We start from the raw sequence: 17,185 nt of genomic DNA on the forward strand, positions 1-17,185 counted from the left end.
ATCTTTGCTTCTGGGGGATTCTACAAATGTCTTCTAAATCCTAACAGTTTTTGCTATAATATCAGTGGTTCTCAAACTTTTTCATGTCAAGGACCCCCAAAATTATGAATGTATTTGGCCTTGGACCCCCATCGCAACATATTTTGTTCCAGGGACCCCCCCAGAAGTTGTAACATGAGTTAAAAATGTTCGCTCAAAAAAGTATTATATTCAAAGATTTGCACAGATTTTCATGATTTTTCAAAAATAGCAGATCTACAAGCTCATAGCACGGCTATGAGCTTGTATATCTGCTCTTTTTGAATAGCCCAAAGCAATCTGAACATAACACCGATGCGTTCCCGGTCTTAAAGGGTTAATCTTAAGTGTTTTAACCTTGCTTTGGCAGTGCTACAGAACATTGTTGACATCTGGACGATATAGTGTGGTGTGGCAAGATGATCACAGATCTCCACCTACTGATAGGTCTGTGACGTCTAGATTCAATCAATGTTCTAAAACTGGATGGAAATTGTGACGTCGGTGGTTCGGTCAACTTACCCAACTTGTTGTGATATTTCTTGGTCCTCCTCTGAGGCGAGGTGCAGGAGGTGCTGGTGCTGTCGGACTCCTCTGCAGTCGTCGTCCCGATCTCGATCTCTGTCTCTGCCTCGTCCCGCCCGGAGAACAGAAGTGCATCTCCACTCTGGACGGCCTGAGACGTGATGCACACACACACACACACAGATGAGAGGACATTTTATTATCCACTCAAGCCCTGTATACTTCTAGATATGACAAATAACAGAAACAGCTGATCTACAAGCTCACAACTTGTCACATTGCGATGCATCATGAGTTGTATATCGGCATTTTTTTTGTCTCTGCCAGGCTGGGCGGCCAATGTGCGAAGACTATGTTTACACCCCTGTCTGTCCAGCTGTGTGTGTGTGTGTGTGTGTGTGTGTGTGTGTGTGTGTGTGTGTGTGTGTGTGTGTGTGTGTGTGTGTGTGTGTGTGTGTGTGTGTGTGTGTGCGTGTGCGGCTAATCTCCGGCACCGTTGGACCGATCGGCGTTGCACACATCCTTCCAGGAGGCCATGGGTGAACCCCAAAGCTTTCACAACAGCCTATTATAGCGCCATCAGGAGACCGTTTTTGCTAAATAAAATGTTTGTTACTACTCCTACAGATTTCGTCCAAACCTCACGACACATCTGTCCCAAAAATGTGGTTATCAAACATAAATATCAAACATATCAGATCAGCTATTTTCAAGACTTTTTCCAAAAAGGAAATGCATGTATCTAATTCATTCAGATCAGAAGCAGAGATATAACATAATCACCACTGGAAAATAAGATCAAAATATGATCCACAAGTTTATGCGCTTATAAACTTATAGATCGGCTATTTTGGCTATTTTTGAAAACATTTGAAGGTGCTGGGTTAGTCAGTCCGTAACAATGACATTTCACACACCTGGCCAAAGACGTAGAGGGCGTCCAGCGGCGGGCAGGGCAGGGACATGAGGCTGAGGAGGAGCCTCCTGAGGAAGGAGGTGGACTCCGTGTCCTTCAGGACGTTGGTCCACCGCCGCTCCGGGGACTCCGAGTCCGATGTGTCTCTCTTGATCTCGATCTGCTTTCTGTTGTGGAACTCCAGGAAGTCGATGCTGAGCGCGCACGCCTCCGCGGAGGTCTCACACAGCCCCAGCGTGGTCCCCAGCTCTCTCACCGCCTCCCCTGTAATGTTGATTTTGACAGCAAATTTAGATTTAGTTTTTAGTCATTGTCTTTTGAATAAATTCCATTTAGTTTATATTTATATATATCATATTTTTGTCATCTGAAATGTTTTAGTTTTAGTCTAGTTTCAGTCGACTAAATGTCATAAGATTATAGTCGACTAAATCTACAGTTGATTTAGTCGACTAAAACGTATTTTGGCGGTGCCTTGATGGCGTCGTAATGGCTGATTTTACACTTGGTTGCATGCTGAAAATAGCCGATCTACAAGCTCACAACGTGACGCGTTGTGAGCTTGTAGATCTGCTATTTTCTGAGTGCAACACCCGAGCGCAAGCAAACATAAAATGACTTGTCTTTTAGTTCTACTGGATCTCTTCTCCACTCGTCCCTCCCTAACATTTTAGTCTAGTTTTTATTTGTTGACAAAATAAAATCAATTTAGTCTTAGTTTTAGTCATCGTAGCTTAGTTTTTATTTAGTTTTTGTCATTGAAATTAACACTATACCTGTGACGTCCAGCATCTTGTAGGGGTTGAGGAGCTGAGCCATGCTCTTCAGGGCCACGCCGCTGAGAGGCAGCGACTCGGCCAAGCTACACGTCAGAGCCACGTAGAAGGACACCACCTGCTGCCGTAGCGCCGACGTCATCTCCGGCGTGCCGCGCACCTTCAGGAAGAGATCCAAGTCGGGCCCGCCGCAGCTGAGCCTCGGTCCGGACAGCTGGGAGGCTTCGTCCCTGAGGATTTGGGTGTCGCTCCCTTCCAGGAAGCGCGACGCGGCCTGAGGCTGGAGGAATCGCTTGGCGTAGGTGTGCAGCAGGCCGCCAGCTTCTTCCAAAATGCGCGCCAAGTCGGCCCTGGAAGTGCCGTCCTGCGGCCACAGGTGTTTGTGGAAGGCGTGCAGAGGCTCCGTGGCATAGTCGAGGAACATGAACGTTGCCCTGAGTTTGTGATCCTGCAGCTGGGAGAGGATCTTCTTGGCTTTGTCATCGTCACAGGAGCTAAAATATGATATGAGTTTGTTCCATATTCCCATGAGTTGTGTGACCATGAGGCAAAGGTTAAGACAGCTGGTGTTGTTGAGATCTGGAGGACTGGAGGACACGCTGTCGTCAGAGGAGGTAAAAAGCGCCTTCAGGTTGTCGTCCTTGGTCGGGGCAGAGGAGTAGTGGGCGTGGATGTCTCCAATCAGCTCCCGGACCTGAGCGGAGAGCTGCTCCGAGACTGCGGCGCGGCAGGCCTTGTCGGCCACTGTATACATCCCTGCTAAGGCCACTATGTGGGGGTTCAGCTCCCTGAGTGTAGAGCAGATCTGCTCCGAGGCCGCCGGAGCGTGGCCCTCCGAGTGCACGGCAACCAGGTTAGCCGGTTGAAGCTCAAACCTCTGAACGGCCTCCGCTACGGCCTCTGCTACGGCCTCGGCGCTTTCGCCTCCGGCGTACGGAAGAGCGTCCAGCAGTCTGACGCTGTACCGCGAGATGTTCACGTCGAAATAACCCACCAGCACCACGGAGACGGCGCAGACTCCGAGCGGCACCCCTCCGTAGACGTACAGACTGTACGGGGTGTGCTGACACACGGACACTATGTCTTTGGGGTAGTGTAAGCCCAGCATGTAGCGTGGATAATGCTCACTGACCACAGAGCCGGAGTAGCAGTGTTTCCGAATGAACCGAATGAGAGCCTGACTGCAGGCCAGCGGCTCCAGAGCTTCTCTAGCTGGTCGGCCGGCGGGTTTGTCCACCGGGGACAAACCCGACCTCTTCCTGTGCTTGTTTGATTCGGCGTGGCGTTTGACGTCGTGCAGGCCCCGGTGAGACGTGCTCAGGTGTGTTTTACACAGAGAGCAGTAGGTGTTGTGTTGTCCTTTAGGGCTGGGTTCTGCCCAAGGACACTCTTCCTTCCATGTAGGGTCGTACGGTATTTTCTGAACTTTTTTGAGCCTTTGGCTGCCTTCCTCCTCCGTAGTGCCTTCCTCATCAGAGTCCCTTTTCCGGATTTCTGTCAAAATATAAATGCACAATATGGTTAATCCTTAAAAGAATAACTAAAAAACTATTCACTAATTCTGCCTCTACAGTAGCTCAGTATGATACTGTGTTGTAAAAACCTAACACACCACGACAACATGCGTTGCTTTGTAATGTAAGGTTACTGTACTGTACTCTGTTATTATTGATAGTTTTTAACCTTCTAACAATATCACTTTTGTGTTACTTTCACAAAACAACCTCAAATGGGGGGGGGGGGGTACTTGACATGGAAAAGTTGGAGCACCACTGATATAGCAACATAATGTTGGAATTTAGAAGACATTTTTAGATATGTATTTGGCCGCGGACCCCCATCTCAAAATGTTTAGTTCCAGGGACCCCCATGAAGCAAAGATTTGAGTTACAAATGTTCGCTTTAAAAAAATGTATATATATTCAAAGATTTGTACATTTCTTTTGAATGATTTAAACACAAATCTTCTCTTCTAGGGGTCCCCAGTAAAAAACCTTTTCAGATGGGGGGGTCTGCGACCAAATATATATATATATATATATATATCAATGTGTGGGTCCTTGACATGAGACGGTTTGAGAACCACTGTGTTACATATTGTTGCTGCCGGTCAGAAACCTTGTATCTCCATATTGACTTTTCTCTTCTTTTTTCGTGAATTAAAGCCCATCATACAAGAGTCACAATAGCCAATGTACAAGCTTGTAGATCAGCTATTTTCGCAATTTTGGAAAGGTTTTGAAAGGTTTAAGTGTGTCTGTGGGTTTTATACATATTTTACCAATTAAAATTATTAAAAGAGCTTGTGACTAAATACTCAGGATCCATTGAATATGTCCTGGGTATTTAGGACATTTAGGACATTGTATATACAACAAGGTTTCCGACCGACAGTGACGATATGTAATGCATTGGCTGGTGTGTGGAGCAGTGTTGATTTTGACAGCAAATTTTGATTTAGTTTTAGTCATAGTCTTCTGAATAAAATGCCATTTAGTTTTTGTCATATTTTAGTCATCTGAAATGTTTTAGTTTTTGTCAAGTTTTAGTCGACTAAATATTATAAGATTATAGTCGACTAAATCTACCGTTGATTTAGTCGACTAAAATGTATTTTGGCGGTGCCGTGATGGCGTCGTAATGGCTGATTTTACACTTTGCATGCATACAGGTTGCATGCTGAAAATAGCCGATCTTCAAGCGCTGCGACGCGTTGTGAGCTTGTACATTAGCTATTTTCAGAGCGCAACGCACTCGTCCCTCACTAACATTTTAGTCTAGTTTTTATTTGTTGACGAAATTGTCATTACATTTAGTCTTTTAGTCACTTAGTTTTAGTCATCATAGCTTAGTTTTTATTTAGTTTTCGTCAGTGAGAAAAGGTAGTCGACGAACATTTTTCGTCATAGTTTTAGTCGCCGAAATCAACACTGCACTGCAGTGGGTCAGTCTTACGGGCGTTGGGAACAGGAAATCAACATTATGTGTGGGTCAGTCTTACGGGCGTTGGGAACGGGAGTCCACATGGCTCCAGTGGGGTTGATGTCCTGTCCGCTACGCGCTGCAACAACGTCGTACTCCTGGTCGGTCAGGTTCTTGGAGAAGAAGGCTTTGAACCACTTCATGAAGTGAAGGTTGGCTTTGAAATCCCCCTTGATCAGCTCCTCAACAGGAATGTCCTGAAAGAAGACACGAGATCCACCCAATGTTTTACACAAAACAATACATAAAACAAACAGATTGAACAATAAATGGGGGGAAAAAAGAGAACTACATTTCTATGCTACGCTTCAGGAATTATGCATTTTATATGGAATGATGCAATCTAACCCAGTTTTTTTTTTACGTGTGTTTAATGTAGACTTTAATGTTCCATTATGAATTTAAATAAGCCAATTCTATAAATGTGGTTATCAATTTTATAGAAAACTCAAAGGTTTGATTAACTAATCAGTGTGCAGTATGTTCAATGCATACTGTCATTAAACATTTAACAGTGTGGAGTATCTAATTCAGTACATACTGTCGGGAAAATGACAGTAAACTGTGTGTACCAGAAGTCACAAAATACAGTAGACTGTTAATCCATTAAGACCTGGAAGGCATCTGTGTCACTTTTTGATTTGAGCACCGAGTGCCGAGCTACGAGCTTGTAGATCTGCTATTTTTGAGAAGTCGTGAAAATGTGTGCAAATCTTGGAATATGTATTGTTTTAAAGCGAACATTTTAACTCAAATCTTTGCTTCAGGGGGTCCCAGGAACAAAATATTTTGAGATGTGGGTCCGCGGCCAAAAACATATCATTTTGGGTGGTCCTTGACATGAAAAAGTTTGAGAACCACTGATATACAAATGTCTTCTAAATCCTCACAGTTTATGTTTTGAAAAAATAATGTTGCTATAATATCAGTGGTTCTCAAACTTTTTTCATGTCAAGGACCTCCCAAAATGATATGTATTTGTCCGAGGACCCGCATCTCAAAATATTTTGTTCCAGGGACCCCCCAGAAGCAAAGATTTGAGTTAAAAATTTATGTATATATATATTCAAAGATGTGCACACATTTTCACGATTAACTTTTTTTCAAAAATAGCAGATCTACTCAACTCATAGCACTATATGAGCTTGCATATCTGCTATTTTTTGAATAGCCAAATCAATCTTAAAATGACAGAGATGCATTTCCGGTCTTAATGGGTTAAGTGGTTAACTCATGGCGTCACAAAATAAAAGATAAACCCGAGACAGAGGAAGAGATTAACCTTGGTGACTCGCCGGCTGTTGAAGGCCTCTTGAAGCAGAGTGAAGTTGTGTTTATAGTCGTCCTCCCCGTCCGCCTGGAACTTCACGCTGCTCACATCGATAGAGCCAGGAAACAGCCAGTCCATGAGCTGGCAGTGACACGCACCTGTACAACCACACACACACACACACACACACACACACACACACACACACACACACACACACACACACACACACACACACACACCATGTTAGGTATAATCATCATAACATCGCTACATCCAAAAATGTATTTCCGCACCGATATCGCCGGTAGCGTGGCATTGGAGGCAAGTATTATCCATTAGCCTTATTTCTGCAAGAACAGGACACTTATTACATTGTTATTGACAGTTAGAAATATAAAATTTTGTTCTAAACATCCACAGGTTGACAAACTGGACGTAGCTAGTGTTCTGGACACTTTATTTTATATAGTGTAGAGCCTTGGTTTTCAAAGTGGGGTCCGGGGACCTCCAGGGGTCCTTGGGGGGGTACCAGGGGGTCCCCAGCAAAATTAGTTAATACAGCGTCACACTAATTTTAACCACTTTAACAATATTTTATACTTTGGCTATTCAAAAATAGCAGATCTACAAGTTCATAGCGCGTCACTTTGTCTGCTATTTCTGAAAAATCCCTGACACAAAATATTTTTGAGATGGGGGGTCCGCAGCCAAATACAAATCATTTTGGGGGTCCTCGACATGAAAAAGTTTGAGAACCACTGGTGTAGAGATTCTACTCGGAAATACTGCCCTACACGTTTGTTTACAAACATTCTGACCTGGTCTATATGTAAAAACAGCAAATAGATACATAGATGTAACACGTTTTTATTTAAATAATACATAACAAGGTATTCGTCACTTTAACTCTGGGTTAGAATCTAACGTTGAACAAGTAGAACAGTGCTGCTTGGAGACCATGGGTCTTCTAATCGCTCTAATACCTGAGTTTGCTTGCACCACATCAGTGAAACTAGTCTTCATCAAGTTATTGAACCACTTCAGCAGGTGATGGCGGTTGCTTTTGTCATCATAACTGTCTGGAGTCACAGCCTCGTTGGTGATGGTGGTGGCCATTGTGAAGTTTTCTGGGGGAAAAACAAGTTTTTAAAATAAATTAATCCAATAAGACTGGGAACGCATCCGTGTCATTTTGAGATTTATTTGGCTATTAAAAAATAGCAGTTCTACAAGCTCATAGCGCGGCACAGAGTGCTGTGCTATGAGCTTGTAGATCTGCTATTTTTTTTGTAATTGTGGAAAATGTGTGCAAATCTTTGAATATTTATACGTATATATGTTTTCTTTTAAAGCAAACATTTGTAACTTCGATCTGTGCTTCTGGGGGGTCCCTGGAACAACATATTTTGAGATGGGGGTCCGCGGCCAAATACATATCGTTTTGGGGGTCCTTGACATGGAAAAGTTGGAGCACCACTGATACACTGCCGCGGACCCCCATCTCAAAATGTTTTGTTCCAGGGACCCCCATGAGGCAAAGATTTGAGTTACAAATGTTCGCTTTAAAAATATATACATTCAAAGATTTGCACAAAAAATTGCAGATCTACAAGCTCATAGTGCGGCACTCGTGTCTCACTATGAGCTTGTAGATCTGCCATTTTTGAAATAGCCAAAGAAATCAAAAATCCGGATTGAATGGGTTTTGGTTATAATTTGCAGATGCATGTTGGTTGGTTACTTGTCCACATTATGCTATGTATCTTATTTAAAGAGACATATACTATAAAATAAAAGGTATATGTATATACACCAGCATACTCCAAAAAGATTTACAATGTGTATACACACACACACACACACACACACACACACACACACACACACACACACACACACACACACACACACACACACACACACACACACACACACACACACCATTACAGTACAGTCATTTAGCAGACGCTTTTATCCAAAGCGACTTACAATAAGTGCATTCAACATAGGTAGGGAACGAAAACTACTAATCACCAGAAGTCTTAAGTGCATTTTCTGCAAAAACAAGCAACCAAGAGTATACCTAGCGCTAAGGTAAAAGTGCAACATATCAGCTACCTATTTTCCTTAAACAGATGAGAGCTAAATCAAATGAGCAAGAGCTAAAACAAATAAGTGTATCGACTAAACAAGATCCAATAAAACAATACAACAATAAAACAAGCGTTCGTACAACTAGTTAACAACAAGTAGGCCAGGCAAAGAGGAAGGGTAGTGTTTCCTGAAGAGGTGGGTTCTCAGCCTGCGGCGAAAGATGGGCAGTGACTCTGCTGTCCTGACATCAGTGGGGAGTTCATTCCACCACTGTGGGGCCAGAACAGGAAAAAAGTCGTGACCGTGTAGATCGGCCAGAAGGACCCCTGAGCGACGAGGCAATCAGTCGCCCCGAGGTGGCCTGGTCGGGCAGGGGTGTAGGCATCGACCATAGCCCGGAGGTAAGAAGGAGCTGTTCCTTTCACTGCCCTATAGGCTAGCACCAGGGTTTTAAACTGGATGCGAGCCGCTACGGGGAGCCAGTGTAGAGAACGGAGAAGGATAGTTGTGTGGGAGAACTTGGGGCACACACACACACACACACACACACACACACACACACACACGGCAGAGGAAACCATGCAAGGCACCAACCTGATCATGAGGAGCAGCTAGGGGTTCAGTGCCTTGCTCAAGGACACTTGGACGTGCAGCCAGGAGGAGCCGGGGATCGAACTGGGAACCTCCCGATTCCAAGACTCAGATTCCGGATTCAATTTGCAGAATTCAGATTGTTGATTCAAAAGCTGTGTGGGAAAAAAATACTCATTTTAGCTCCATTGTAAACTTCAAGTCCTCCATTCACCCAGGGAACGCGTCTGTGTCATTTACAGATTTATTTGGCTATTCAAAAATAGCAGATCCACAAGCTCATATCGCGGCACCGAGTGCCGCGATATGAGCTTGTGGATCTGCTATTTTTGAAAGATTTGTGCACATCTTTGAATATATATATTTTTTTTAAAGCAAACATTTGTAACTCAAATCTTTGCTTCTGGTGGGGGTCCCTGGAACAAAACATTTTGAGATGGGGGTCTGCGCCCAAATACATATATAAAAAAGTATGTTGCTATATCAGTGGTGCTCCAACTTTTCTATGTCAAGGACCCACAAAATGATATGTATTTGGCCGCGGATCCCCATCTCAAAATATGTTGTTCCAGGGACCCCCAGAAGCACAGATCGGGGTTAAAAATGTTCGCTTTAAAACATATATTACATATATTCAAAGATTTGCACAAAACGATTTTTCAAAAACTAGCAGATCTAAGTGCTGCACTATGAGCTTGTAGATCTGCCATTTTTGAATAGCCAATGAAATCTTAAAATGACACAGATGCGTTCCCGGTCTTAATGGCTGAACAGCAGCTGGACTCAATAATATATTAGTCTTAACAGGTTCCTTTGTTGTCGTCGTTGTTTTCATCTATTTTAGTTGTCTAGTACAGTGGAAATTGTATGAATGTATTTATTATTGACACATGGCACACTCAGTTTACACGACATTTACACTCAAAGGACCACATTGAAAATAAGCTCAAGATTTTTGGTGTTTTATCCTTTTGACAGATAATGTACAAATATATGTTCATGTATTTAGCCGATGCATTTTTGTCAACAAAAACATCAATCAATCAATCAAACCACATCACCTCCTGATCCACTGTCACCCCACTGTGTGCGTGTCCACATCTGTGTATAGTGTATATTATATATGTATTGTATGTATGTATGTATGTATGTCTGTCGTTTGTTTTTACGGGACCACCTCGAAAATGAGATGCTGCATGTCAAGGGGCCGCTGTCCCTTCAATAAAAATCTGAAATCTGAAAATATGTTTAGACCAGGGGTCTTCAACAGGGGGTCCGGGACCCCTAGGGGGTCCTCAGAGTTACTACAGGGGGGCCGCCAAATCTTTGTGTGATATGATTTTTTTTACCTTAACCACTTCAACCCAAGCATCCCTTTTCTGAGGAGAACTTTAGCCAAAAAATTGCAGATCTACAAGCTCACAATGCCTCACGCTGCGAGGTGTTGTGAGCTTGTAGATCGGCTATTTTTGGCAAAGATGTATAGGTGTGGGGGGAGTCTAATCTGGAACACAATTTTATACAATATAGAGGGGGTCCCTGCCTTATCTCTCTCTCAGCTAGGGGGTCCTTGGCCTGAAAACATTGAAGACCCCTGGTTTAGACATAATGCTATAGGTTTGATGTTTACCTGGAGGTATCTATAATTAGTTACTTAGTAGCACTTGATTGTTGATTCTTTGCCCTCTATTTACGTGACCATGAACTACTGTTGATTGTTGTTGACTACAGTTCATGACATTTACTCTGATCTTACACTTTGCTTTGTAAAGTTGCTCTGGATAAGAACATCTGATCAATGCCTATATTTGAATTGTAAATACAGATTGTATATCCATCCGGTATATGCCATTCGAGTCCACACTGATACCTACACTACATAGCAGGTATAGTTGTTACACTTTCTCAGGCTGTTCTTACAAATACAAATGAACACTTACAGGTCTGTAACTCTGAGTTAAATTTAACGCTGAGAACTTTACACTGTAGACTGGGGGGTCCCACAGATACAAAATGGTATCAAATAGGGGTCCGTGGCCAAATGCATATCAAACGGGGGGTCCTCGAAATTAGGAGGGTTCAGATCAGAACCACTGACATAGCCTACGTTAGATATATTAATATAACCAAATCAATAATCAATATATAAGCCCATGATAATAAGTCAAAGTGGAGCCCAGGGGAGGGAGGGGCCAGGGTGGGTCAGAACCAGCCAATTGGCAGATGTTCTTTTGTGCAGACAGACAGACAGACGGGCAGGCGGACAGACAGGCAGACAGACAGGCAAAGAGACAGGCAAGCTGGCAGACAGAGAGGCAAGCAGGTAGACAGACAGGCAAACAGACAGACAGACAGGCAGACAGACAGACATGCAACCAGGCTGACAGACAGACAGGCAGGGGGAGGAGTCTCAGTTCTCTGCTTTGTGTTTGTTGTTGAAAAATGAGAGTGAATTATGTCGGAGACGTTGTTATCGTTGTTGTTTCTCATGCTCTGTGTAATGATTGAGTCATAAGCAGTGCATAATGCATTGACATGAAGCAGGCTTACAGGCTAGCACTGCAGGCTATCATTAGCACTAAAAGGCAGCGTGGGAGACATAGAGATTACAGACCACTTTCACTGCCGATCCGAGCCATGCCGGGCCGGTGCTTCCTTCCTCTCTCCTCCCCTTCCTCTTCCTCAGTCCATCCATACAAAAGCTATAACCTACAAATCTAAATCTCGCGTTATTGAGGCTCCTTTTTTTCCTCCTCCCTTATTTTTGCCGCGAATGTCTTGCATAACTTAACTCTGTGTTCCTCCAGTTTAAGAGGAAACTCCAGAGACTCAGAGCCGCGTGTTATTAAAATAATTAAATGAATCAATAAATACATAAATGTCTGTCTGTACGCCGGCCGGTTTATTGTCCCATCATCATCCATGATGCATTCATTCACCACCATGATGTTACTGGTTGTACTGGTTGTTCTACATGCTTTCTCTCACATGTAAACAGACATAACTACTATTAAAGCAGCCTTTACTACCATTAAAGTGTTCGTCGATGGAGGCAACGAGAGCACGTTCATTGCTACTATGAAACATAAATAATATACATGCAGACCTATAAGTCTAAAGGCATTTAAATGGCTCCTTAATGTAGGTTAAACCTCAGAGAAGTCCTCTTTTCCTCCAGCAGGGTTATACTTCTTTACTAATGCTTTCTTTGCATGAGATCCATAGTGTTATTATAAGGTTTGTGTGTCTCAATTCTCAACAAAGAGCGTAACACACACACACACACACACCCGCACACACACACACACACACACACGCACACACACACACGCGCACACACACCGGCACACTGCGTGCACCGTGCACGACATAATAAACACAGGTTCACCTACCTTCACCTTGGAGAAAGAGACTGTAACAGTAGGCTAGAGAGAGAGAGACAGACTGCAGCCTACATGTTACATGTTAACAACATAGGGTTAATACACATACCACTGTTGCCAGATATTGCGATAGAAACAAGCAACAAGGTCTATGAAAACAATTAAGTGATTATATATTTTTAATATTTGAAAATAGCAGATCTACAAGCTCACAATGAGCTTGTAGATCTGCTATTTTCAAAGAGATCTTGGAAAAACGTGAAACATTTTGAATATTGTTTCAAAACATTTTAACAGCACAATCCAGGTGTTTTTTTTTTTTTTTTTTTGATAGGGGGGTCCGTGGAGATATATTAATTTGTCCTTCATTTGAAAATATATGAGAACCACTGGTTTTAGGAAACAAGCCCAAATAAACAACAACACTTTAGAAACAAGCCCATAACACAGCAACCTACTGTTATCCACAACAACCGCCAATATTTACACAATAACTTTACAGAAAAACAAGACCGAAGTCGCTTACAAAAAGCAGACATGGCAACACCGTTTAAAGGGTTAACGCATACCTTCCTTCCAGTGACGTAGACGCTCTCCATTGGACGGACTGTGTGTCCCGAGTGAGACTAACACACAAAGGGGGGGGGGGACTGCCCCGCCCCCCGTCACGTAGGCCTAGAACCGAGAGTGAATGTAGGCCTACAAATATCTAATTACAGCCTACTATAGGCCTACTACTATTCTACCGCTAGCTGACAAAACCCGCTTTCCGACACAACATGAATATCTTAACATTGTCTTGAGGGTGAGGCGACGCCGTCGTGTGGCCTTCTAGAATAGGTGTAGGCCTACTGTTAGGCCTACTACCTCGTCGTACTTTTGCAAAATGCGCCGACAGTGTTCACATCATAGGCGGTCACCTCACCACAAATAATAAACATATTTGAGATATAGCTATACTGATAGAACCTGTTCAGACAGTAGGCGGTATAATAACAACCGTTCAACTGGGTTATACACATGTTTTGTTTTAGGCCTAATACTTCATAGTCGTCGTAGGCCTACATAACAGCATAACCGAGAGAAATCAGAGAATGCGTCTGTGAATTGAGTACAGCTGAACCTCATACTGTTTCATTACTGCGACGTTGTTTGTCGCGACGCGTGCAGCAATGTTGATAAGCTGTGAGGCTCAGGTTACCGTCGATAAACAACATGTTGCAATCATAGGGTTACAACGTGACCGACGCGCCATTTGTACCGAACCGGTGACGTCACGGCCATTGTGCAACATTGTAACCGTACGCCTTGATATATGGCGGCTGGTGTGGCGACATAATGCGATTGTTCTGCTTCGTGTTAACATAATAAAGCCTAGGCTAGATAGAGGTTTACTGAAACATTATAGCTTACACACAGCATGCATAGTAGGAGGTCCTACTATCATGATGGTGTTGCTTGCCGAAAATGACTTTCAAACGACACGTAGGCTGCACTAGAGTAGGCTATAATTTATGCTTAGCAGTGAACCGTGACCGTCTGAAAAAGAAATCGTACAAATCGCAATTAAGCAAAAATGAACATATTAATCCAGTGGTTCTCAACAACGTGTGGGTTTGGACTACCCCAGGGGGGTCCCTAGATGACGTAAAGTGACCATTTAAATACCCTTAAGACCTTTTTAATATCTTTAAAATATACGTATGAAAAACTAAAGACCATTATTGCATCAAAAGTACAACAAACAATAAAAACTGGTCAAACATTGGCCAAAATGTCAAATAAGAGGCAAAAATCTTGAAGATTTTCCCTCATTGCTCCTCTGCACGTGTCCAAACATTTTTCTGTTGTTGTTTGGTTGTTTTTATTGTCTGACATAATTATAAGTACAATAGTAACTATGAAATGATTATATCTACACCTTAAAGGTGGTTGTTTTTTGTTTTGTTTTGGAATGTTCAGTAAGTCCTATCTCTGCAGCTACAGTAGCCTATACAGTAAACTGAAAACAAATGTTTAGGTTCAGAGACCAATTTGATCCATTCAGGAGAGAGAACTCAAACGGCATACAGCAGTGGTTCTCATCCTGTGGGTCGGGACCCCCAGGGGGGTCCCCACATTATTTTGGGGGGTCCCCAGATGACAGTGAAGTGACAATTTAAGATAAGACCTTTTTAATTAAGAAAGACATGAAATGAAAAAAGACCATTACTGCATCAAAAGTAATCGACAAACTAAACTATATAAAAACTGGTCAAACATTGGCCAAATTGTCAAATATTATATGAAAGAAGCAAAAATTCTGAAAATAGACGATCTACAAGCTCACAACGCCTTGTGTTGAGCTTGTAGATCTGCTATTTTCACAACATTTATCGGTGGAACCGTGTCAAACTAAATGTAATGCCTCAACTCCTATACCAAGTGCTTATCAGGGTGGGGGTCCCCAGTTTAAATATTATTTTGGGGGGTCGCGGCATGAAAAGGTTGAGAACTATACTGGCACACAGGATAAACAAGTGAAATTGGAAGTGATGAAATGAGAAAAAGAGCAGACGTTTGAACTGGAACACTATCAAATTCAAGCTGATAAATTAACTTTGTCGGACTCAGGTTATTATGTGGATCTCAGGATCCACATGGCTGGATGGCTTCATGGATCTTGGATTTCATGTAAGTAATAGGTGATTGGGTCTTCCAATGTTTTTCAACCCAAGGACCCCCTAACTCAGAGACAGATGAAGCAGGGACCCCCCCCCCCCCCACTATATAGGTATATGTATTGTGTTGCACATGCAACTTTTTCATAGATTTCATTGACTTGTTTGACAGCATGACACAGATTAAAGGACATCATTTAGGAATCATAAGAATAAAAAGTGAAATTGTTTTCAGCTTGGTATCTAGTGGAGTAAACTGTGGTCTGTCATGACATGTGTATACACGGCTATTTATTTCAATGAAAGTTTTGTCATGTCATGTTGTGTCATAGGCAAGTGAACTGGACTAATAGATCGAATATCTGTGCAATTCACTATGACTAAATATGGCGTGTTATGGAAGTGTTAGTAAATACTTAAATATAAGTATATATATATAATAACAGAATGTGTTGCCATGAAGAACATTTACAAGTCAAGATCTTTGAGATGCAATTCATTCTTCTTCTATAGATCCATTCCAGTGCTAGCCATACAACAGGGTCAGTGGGGTCAGGGAAGGCTTTGTGTATCTTAACAACTCTTTCACAACCCAACACATGTGTGTGTGTGTGTGTGTGTGTGTGTGTGTGTGTGTGTGTGTGTGTGCGTGTGCGTGTGCGTGCGCGCGTGCGTCAGGGGGAGGGTGTTCATTTGACAGGCTTAATCCATTCTGCTGTGTCGTAGTAGCAGAGAGTTGTGCAAAACAATATGTGCAAAGTACTCAGTAAATATAATGATGTAACATTTTGATTTGGTCCTTCAGATTTTCAGTGTCTGCTGGGTTAAGGGGCCACACTGTGGAATACAGCAGGCTGAGACAAAAGCACCCAGACAAAAAGAGGAAAATAGCAATTCTGTCAAGTCTGAACCTTGTAACATAGTAATAATGTCATGTTATTAAAACAGCCGAACTCTATACTGTGAGAGGCCTGTCAGGGTAGGGTCACACCAAACTTTAATTCTGCCAATGCTTTGCAATGGGAACCGAGCGGTTTGTTGCCTTTCGTGGATTTCCGCAAAAAAAAAAAGCTCCGTTCCCATTTAAAAGCATAGGCAGAATCCACCTCATAGGCAGAATTAAAGTTTGGTGTGACCGCACCCTTAAGGATAAATGTTGTGTGACTGGTATCTATATGAATATATTAACCACTTAAACCTTCTATACTTCAAACTGACCTTTATACTTGGTATGCTGTTTTTTCACAAATCACTTCGCCGGGAATACAGGTGTTGCGATGCGTTGTGAGCTTTTGGATCTGCTATTTTTGGCTAATGATCCCCTCAGAATATGGATGACCAAAAACGATATATCACTCAATATAACATGGAGCTTCACAGTTACATAAAAAAAATTAATAATAATAATGATAATAATAATTTGGTCCCCACTCCTCGGGGTGTTATTTGGCACTGTATATTTGAACATAAAAGATGTGTCCTCTGCATTTACCCATCCTATAACTACTAAGAGCAGTGAGCAGGGGGATATTGAGTACGTTGATTAAAGAGAGGTGATGGTGTGAATATACAAAGGTCAGATTGATCATGTTGTCAAGGTCAATACTAAATCAAGAGCGGAGAAGCAGAGGTATTTCAGTCGGGAGATGAATTCTATCTATTCTGAAAAGGGCTGTTGATAGAACCGTGCCTATATATATATATATATATATATATATATATATATATATATATATATATATACATATATATATATATATATATATATATATATATAGTACAGTATTGTACAGTATCCATGCATACACTAATTGTTATTCATATATTCAATGTTGATCCAATTATGTTCCATTCATTATGAATATGTGCATTTACAGTTATTGATTGTCTTTACCTTTTTATATCTATTGATAGACTGTACATGTATTCATTAATTGACCCAGTGCACATTATTTTATGTTATTTTA

General features: G+C 42.2%; 1 protein-coding gene across 3 annotated transcripts in view; it reads right to left on the reverse strand.

The window, feature by feature from the left end:
- dnmt3ba (DNA (cytosine-5-)-methyltransferase 3 beta, duplicate a) overlaps window positions 1–12,627 on the reverse strand; it is a 45,308-nt gene extending 32,681 nt beyond the window's left edge. For all 3 annotated transcript variants that reach the window (XM_080444554.1, XM_080444553.1, XM_080444552.1), the window contains exons 1-8: window positions 12,568–12,627; window positions 9,179–9,330; window positions 7,474–7,617; window positions 6,500–6,645; window positions 5,237–5,414; window positions 2,236–3,729; window positions 1,461–1,723; window positions 541–694 (exon numbers count right to left, since the gene is read on the reverse strand). In XM_080444554.1, coding sequence (XP_080300680.1) covers window positions 541–694; window positions 1,461–1,723; window positions 2,236–3,729; window positions 5,237–5,414; window positions 6,500–6,645; window positions 7,474–7,606 — 2,368 coding nt within the window. In that variant the 5' untranslated portion in view covers window positions 7,607–7,617; window positions 9,179–9,330; window positions 12,568–12,627. The remainder of the gene's footprint in view (window positions 1–540; window positions 695–1,460; window positions 1,724–2,235; window positions 3,730–5,236; window positions 5,415–6,499; window positions 6,646–7,473; window positions 7,618–9,178; window positions 9,331–12,567) is intronic.
- Window positions 12,628–17,185: the final 4,558 nt, after the last annotated feature.

This window comes from Gymnoscopelus braueri (assembly GCF_963280865.1).
Source record: "Gymnoscopelus braueri genome assembly, chromosome: 12".
Taxonomy (NCBI): domain Eukaryota; kingdom Metazoa; phylum Chordata; class Actinopteri; order Myctophiformes; family Myctophidae; genus Gymnoscopelus; species Gymnoscopelus braueri.